The following is a 7,744-nucleotide window of genomic DNA, read 5'->3' as shown; positions in this document are numbered from 1 at the left end:
GATAAGAGGTTATAGAGCATAACGTAAGAAGAATTATGTCGTAAGCATCCACGTTCACTGCAATTACATTAAAAAAAACCTTTGATAGGGCTTCTTTTAAGAACCGCATTGACCGTGCTGTTACGGTTAACTCCTTTAACACAGGAAATTCCTGCGTTAAAGTTAGTATGATAACTTTTTTTTTGGCTATTTTGTTCATTTGGTTTTTTTGTGGGTCATTTAGGTTCCGGACTCCTTTTTACTTAACATTTTTAAACGGAAAAAAAAAAGTATATGGTTCCTCAAAACGAGCATAGTTGTACACACAAATTTACCCTAAATGTAACAACAAATTTGCTCTATCAATATCTAATTATCTCTTGTACAAATATGGTCCTCCATCAAGTAAACCAAAGACCGGAGTTCTAAACAGTATCATAAAATTAAAAATATTGGGCCAAAAGGAAAGACTGCAGGAAATTATATCTAATGACCTTAAAAATGAGTGGTCTTGAACTTTTGACCCCTGCTTGACCCATGAGTAAATTTTCAAGGTCAAAACTCAAAAGTAAAACATCGTTTAACTTGAAATTTTGCCCATGGGACAAGCGAGGTCAAAAGTTCAAAACCGTCCACCTCCAAGGTCATTCTTGTAAATCATCCAATGTCATGAAGGGCCACACTCATATCTTTCTCTGGCCCAATACCAAATGTTTGGACCAATCTAATTACAAACTTCTTATAAAGAAAAAGAAAAAATCCAAAATATTAAAAAGGGATAACCAAAATAATAAAATAAAAAGAAGTTCTAGAGGTGAAGGTTATGAAGGCCATGAGTGGGAATATTGTTGGGAGGGAATTGTGTGTAGTTAAGAAGAAAAGGGCTTTCATGATTGTGAATTCCTACATAAGTAGTGATGACATAACTTGAGTCTGCATTGTCCCTTTCTACTCTCTTCTTCACATTACATCCTCCACTTGAGCATTTGTAGTAATGCCTGTTCATATTGTCACGTCCCCATTTGTCATAATCAACTCAACTTATAATATACAATGATAATATTGTACCGTCCAATATTTTTTTTCTAAACAATAAAAAAGATTCTACTACACAGAGGATTAGGAAATTAAAGAGTAGGAGGAGAGCAAGCAGTACTGAGAACTAAACTCATATTTATTCTGCTGACTCTTATCGATATTTACTAGACTGTCACTACAAAAAAATGGGTAATTTGCGGAGGCTGAAAGTTGCAATTCGTGGGAGTTTTAGCCTCCTCAAGAAATTAGTGGAGGCTAAAACCCCAACGAATTACAACTTTTAACCTCCACAAATTACCCTTTTATTTGTAGTGTGTAAGTTCCGATGGTTTACTTTCCTAATTTGAACATTAATTTTGTCGTCAAATTTCATCCTTTGAAATCAAATAGACTAATTCCAACAAATTAAACTTAGAGACTACACGAGAAACACCAGGTCTACTAATTCTTTTTGCATTTCGAAAATCCAAGCATTTGAAAAATACTTAACAAAGATAGATTAGTTTAACTCTTTAAGAGTGAAATATGTAATAATATTTGGAAGTAAAAGAAAGTTAATTTCTCAAGAATACCATTGATAATCATCAGTTTGATAAGATTCAACGAATAACGACGACTTCATTCTAACAAGGAAAAGTGAACATTTTTATGTAGCTGGCCAAGTTTCTTTAGATATTTTAAATTTTCAAACCAACTTATGCAACAGGACTAACTGATGTGATAGCTGAGTTTGTTTGATTTTTTTTTTCTTTTTTATTTCAGGATGAATTAGAAGGCAAGAGAATGTTCATATGAAAGCTTAGAGTAGAAAAATATTTATACGCTAGCTAGTCAATATCAACAATATGGTGTAGAAGTAGACGTCGTTTTGTAGGTTGGGCAATAATGCAATATCATACAAGAAAAAAAGAAGATAATATGGAAGGCTTTAATTTCTATTGAATCAACTTCTTGTTAATCATATATACTTTTGCAACTTTAACTAAAAAGCTAGGCCAGTTAACACCAAGAAAGATGAAAGGTACTGTTAGTTATCTGCTTTTTTTGTTCATGCTAATAAAAGTGACACAAGCGTCCTTTATGTGGACACAACAAGAAAATGCAGCAAAATCTTACTCAAGCAAAGGACCTAACAAGAATAATATTAAAAGTAGCTGCATTTTTTGAAATTCCCTTATTAAAATTATTAGTTCTGCTATAGTGCTTTCATGCAAATATGGACACCTCTTAATTAGATTAGATGTGAAGATAAATTAGTCTAAGGTTCACACACAAAATTTCCTTTCTATCTAGTTGGACAAGTTATAAAGTGATTTGATGGTCAAGACTTCAAGTTTCCCTCTAATAGTGGGTTCCAAGCAGAAACAAAAAGCACAACGTTATCTTCTCTGTTTGTTTCTCCCTTTTTAATTCCCTCTCTTGTCCATAATAATTTTGCAACAACTTTGGCAATTCCAAGCCAAATTTGTTTTATAAAAAAAAGGTCACATTCATCACTTATATGGCCTTATCATAAATCTTCATCAATATCAGTTTGGCTAGTGTATGTGATATGACATTGTCCTATAATTAACTGTGCATGTCTATGATAAAGTATACAAGGCAACTCTTTTTACACAAAATTTTCTTAGTTATATAACTCCTCTTCATTCAATGCTCTATTACTTAATTAAAGTTACTGAGAAGCTTGTCCCTTTTATTTAATGATGCTAGCTCCTATTAATTATATAAACTGATTTACCGTTTTGTTGCAAATTCACATATAAGCTACTATTAAGATTGAGCTTGATCCTTGTCTCTGTGTGACTAAACTCACTGGAACTAACCTAATCTTTTTACTTAATTAGTTTTACTATATAATTACTATAGGTTTCTCATTCCAAAAGAAAGTAAAGAGCTGAAATTGGAAGTATTTTTCTCATTTAGGCTCTACTAAGTATTTCTAATAGCCCCTTAGGTCCCAATCAAGTGGACCAATTGCTAGTTAAGGTGGTCAACCAAGACAAGCTCTAGCAATAGGCAGAGGCAGATACAAGATTTAAAGTTTACAGGTTCCTACTGCAATATTCTCAAGTTAATATATAATAATAACTGAATTTATAATTAAATATTTGTATTTAGTGATTCTATTAATTCAAATACAGAGTTTGAGCAAAAGATACTGGATTTACGTAAACCTATAGGCTTATGGCTAGATCCGCACCTGGCTATAGGGATGACGAGTATGCTGACATATATAATCATACGCGTGAGTGTAGGTTAAATTAATGTAACCTAAAGAAGCACATAATAGGAGGTATGTAATGTTACATTTTATATATGTTGTTTGGATTCTTCAAAAATACCATCAGGTGCGTTTCGAATTATCCAGTAGTGCAATGTTGGCATATCCGATACGGATGAGGCAACATTTTTAGATGGTGTGAGAAACACAGGTTACCTCATATACAGCTAGGGTCTTAACACATCTTTGTCTTCTTCATCACAATGTTTTTGAGAATGACAAAAGAGAGTATTTTTGCGCTGTTTCATTGACCTTGCTATTTTTATTTTTATTTTTGAGGAGGAATACAGAGAGGAAGACCTAAATCTACACATCAATCTGACATGGCTTAATCCATGTATATGAACTTAGGGGTTGTTCAGTAGCTGGTTAAGAGACCACTTATTCATGTATTATTCTTTGCATAACTAATACAACGTTTGGTAGCTAGTAAGGAGAGACCTTATTCATGTATTAATTTATACATACTTATACCGCGTTTGGTAGCCAGTTAGGAAGTAAGTTACTCATATATAAAATTAGTACGACGTTTGGTTTGCAATTTAGAAACCCGCATAACTAATACATGTATAAGTTATGAGGAAATCTATGTATTATTTTATGCGGGGTAGAAGATGGAATTACTAATACATGAATAAAAAGTTGAAATGACAATATTACCCTCATCACTTCCCACTTAAAAACTTTCCTTTTCTAAACAAATATTTTTATATAATATTTTAACATTTTGTAAAAACTTATATAATATTTTAATTTTATTTGTAAACAAATATTTTAATTTCAAAAAGTATATACTCCCTCTGTTTCAATTTATGTGAACCTATTTCCTTTTTAGTCCGTGCCAAAATGAATGACCTCTTTCTTAATTTGGAAACAAATTCACTTTATGAAGTGATTTACAGCCACACAAATATTCAAGACTTATTTTGAACCACAAGTTTCAAAAGTCTTCACTCTTTCTTAAATGTCGTGCCCAGTCAAATGGGTTCACATAAATTGAAACGGAGGGAGTAATATTTATTAACTTTTAATATAACAAACCTACATTCAAAGAAATAATTTGCATAACTAAACCATGCATAAGTAAACCCCGCATAACTAATACCTACATAACTAAACCCTACATAACTAATACCTGCATTACTAATACCTACATTACTAATACCTGCATAATTCTAACCAGCTACCAAATGACCCCTTAGTTTCTTACTAATTTGTATATATTTGTGTAATTAATGTTTGATCTAGGTATTTATTAATCACTCCTAGGTTAGATTGCTAACTTTGTCTGTTTCTGGAGATCTTGTAGGTAAATGATAATGCATGTGTCACGCATATGTAACCAAAATCAAAAGGCTGCCGCATTATAATAAGAGCACCTACACCTATATATATATATATATATATATAAAAAAAAAAAAAGTACAGTAATGTTTATCACGTGAATCCACTATACTTAACAGTGATTCTGTCTATACCAATTGTAGTGACATTAATGAAACAATAAGGTCTATTATGGCACTTTGCGCATGCAATAGCAATAATGATGATCTTATAATTAACAGGAGAGAATGCATAGTGAAAGTTATAGATCATGATATGAAAATACAAGTAGAAAGTGGGAAATAATGGACAAGAGTATAACTATTCTTACCTTGGATTTGGACTGTTCTTGACCATCTTCTTGCCATATTTCCTCCATTTAAATCCATCATCCAACACCTCCTTCTCTGATTTAAATCTAAATGCAACCCTAGACTTTGCATCCACCTTGTTGTACTTCTTTATTACACCTTTTGTACATTTTCTGTTAAGAATAGGGAAATAAAAGTAATTAATTTCACCAATAAAATGCACATAATTTATCACCAAAATTAAAGGTAAAAACTTATGTAAAGAATATTCATGTATAGCACTTGCATGTTATGAGTGGTTGGAGTGAGATTATTGGAATATGATCCATTGCTGGAAACACTTTGAACAAATTCATTTTGTGACAAAAAATCATCACCGGATCCATCTTCAGGCAAGAGATAATCGGATAACTCGAAATTTTCCGGTGTATCGATGAAATTGGAGCTGTAAATATCTCCATTATTAGGGTTAGGGTTTGAGTTATAGGGAAAATTTTCCATTGTTGAAAGGGAGAAGATGGAAATGTGTGATGGAAGTGTTAGAAGGTCTTGACATGATGACTTTTCAAGACTTGGTTCTATTTGTAGCTCCTGCTTCCATTTCTTTATTATTATTTTATAGTTTTATTTTTTCCCCTTTATTTTCTTTTAATTTTTAGTGTCACATTCATGGATTCTTTCTTGGAGGATACAAGGAAGGTGCTTTTGTTGACACATGGCACTATTTTGTAGGTTGTAGTGATGTCATGTTGATGACGATATCAGCTTCAATGAGTCGTCGCATTTTGAGAAGACTTTATGTCTTGTAATGCCTCTGTCCACATATACATACTCTCTAAGTTTTACTTAATTCTCTGTTATTTCTAGTTTCCTATTTGGAGTTTGGTGTTCGTGTTGGGCTCGATTAATTTAAATTTAAATTCTTATCAAAAAAATTTATTTTAGGGGTAAAGTGCTCCCTGTTAAAGATGATTCATTTCTTAAAGCTCGAACACGAAACCTGTGGTTAAGAAAAAATGAATCTTACCCCCTATCGGATGTTTATCCAATGCAAGAAATATATCTTTTACATACAAATTTATCATAGACCATGGTTAAGTGATTATATAATTTCAATTGATTTATTAGCAGCGACAAACTTATCACTCGGTTATAGTAAACTTCATTAGTTTGGTGTGAACATTCAGGCAAATAAATATTTATCTTAGTAACAAAACTGTTATTACAAATTAGAACACCTTAATGACATATTATACTCTAATAATACACATAAGTTAAATCCGTAGATTATTAATAAGGGACACTAAAGGAGGAAACATAATTTTGGTGAAGAATACTTTCACTTTTTCCCTTTTACTGTTAGATTTCTTTTCATTTTTTATTTTTTTTGGTATTTATGAAGTTCTTTGGCGGTGATTAAGAAAAGATAAGAGTGTGCAACTCTCTTTTTGTAGTCTTATTTTAACATTTTCTTGATATTAAAGTTCTCTTCGATTAGATTGACGTACGACAAATGGATAATTAATTCGCAAATTTACCAATCTTTTGGAGAAAGGCAAATCCTCACAACTCTCTGCTTTTACATCTTGATTCTTTACACATTAGGGTAGTTTAGTGATACTGTTCTAATTTCTGGAATAAAAGTTTGTCTCCCCACTTTGAATTAGTAGAGATTTGTTCTGGTCCGTTACAAATGTTAATTTAGTTAAATGATTCTTTCACAAGAGATCAATAAGAAATAATTGAGAAGTTTAATAAATAAAACATAAAAGACTTTTGTTAGGTCTTTTTTTTTTTTTAATTTAAGTTGTAACTGATTGAAGATCATTTCTACTTTGAACGGTGGGCAGAAGTTTTTATTCCAAAATAAGTGACAGAATTATTCCCAGAAAAGTGAAAAGTCCATGTAGCATATTCTACAATTGGGCAAAAATCAAAAGGATTTGATGTTGATCTCACCACTAGGCTGAAATTTTACTATGTATACTCAGTATTTAATTTTAGCACCGTTGTCTTCTTTTGGTGACGTAAATAAAAGCTCTCTCATGTTTCACTCTTCTCAAGTTTCCTTCTTATAGAAAGCTGATTTGCGCAAATAGGATATTTTTGGGTTGATATTTAAATTTTATCTCATTTTTTATATTATATATCTGCAGAAATTATCCGATCCCTTTAAGCTTACTGAGAAGATTCAGATAGAGTATTCTTAAGTTGTGCACGTCGTGACAAAGATAGCTCACAAACTCTACCAGATGATCATACTATCTTTCTTGTATGATTTAAAAGCTATAGAAGAAAAAAAAAAGTATTTCAAAATGGTGGCACGCAAATCATGACATATTGATAGGATAGCTCACAAACTCTGCTAAATTGTCATGATTCAATTTTTCACCCATAACACTTTTATGATGTCAAACTACAAAGAGGGAAAAAAACACATTTCAAAACGATGACACGCAAGTCATCGACAAATTGGTAGCACTTCATGTTTATATTCAACGTAGCTATCGTGTTGGATAATTCAAAAATTGTACTAGATTGACATGAATTTGTGCTTGTTCAATTGTTCGCCGGATCCTATAGGATTGGCATAAGTTTTGTGTTCTCTGCATTCGACCTAGCTATATATAGTTTAATTATTCACAAATCCATTTGTATGTGTTGTTCAACTCTTCAAATTTCAATTCCAATTTCGATCAAACTATCCAAACTAAATATCTACTCCAATCGATCTCAAATTTGAAATAAATTACACTACTAAAAAGACATGAATTAACGACGGACGAATTTTTATAGCTAAACAGAAAAT

General features: G+C 31.7%; 1 protein-coding gene across 1 annotated transcript; it reads right to left on the bottom strand.

Moving 5' to 3' along the window:
* Window positions 1–447: 447 nt before the first annotated feature.
* LOC132615783 (probable WRKY transcription factor 50) lies at window positions 448–5,513 on the bottom strand. The gene is made up of 3 exons (XM_060330376.1): window positions 5,222–5,513; window positions 4,956–5,108; window positions 448–977 (listed from the first exon to the last, which is right to left on the bottom strand). The coding sequence occupies exons 1-3, from the start codon at window positions 5,434–5,436 to the stop codon at window positions 788–790; spliced, it is 558 nt and encodes a 185-aa protein (XP_060186359.1). The 5' UTR covers window positions 5,437–5,513; the 3' UTR covers window positions 448–787.
* Between the last annotated feature and the right edge of the window lie 2,231 nt (window positions 5,514–7,744).

Source organism: Lycium barbarum, chromosome 10, assembly GCF_019175385.1.
Source record: "Lycium barbarum isolate Lr01 chromosome 10, ASM1917538v2, whole genome shotgun sequence".
Classification (NCBI taxonomy): Eukaryota; Viridiplantae; Streptophyta; class Magnoliopsida; order Solanales; family Solanaceae; genus Lycium; species Lycium barbarum.
The sequence above is the reverse complement of the archived record's forward strand: the minus strand, read 5'-3'. Positions and strand labels throughout refer to the sequence as shown.

Coding starts and splice junctions, on each gene's coding strand:
- LOC132615783 (XM_060330376.1), bottom strand. CDS start 5,436: ATGGAAAATTTTCCCTATAACTCAAACCCTAACCCTAATAATGGAGAT. Junction 5,109..5,221: donor ACTCCAACCACTCATAACAT/GCAAGTGCTATA, acceptor TATTCTTAACAG/AAAATGTACAAAAGGTGTAA. Junction 978..4,955: donor AAGAACAGTCCAAATCCAAG/GTAAGAATAGTT, acceptor CAATATGAACAG/GCATTACTACAAATGCTCAA.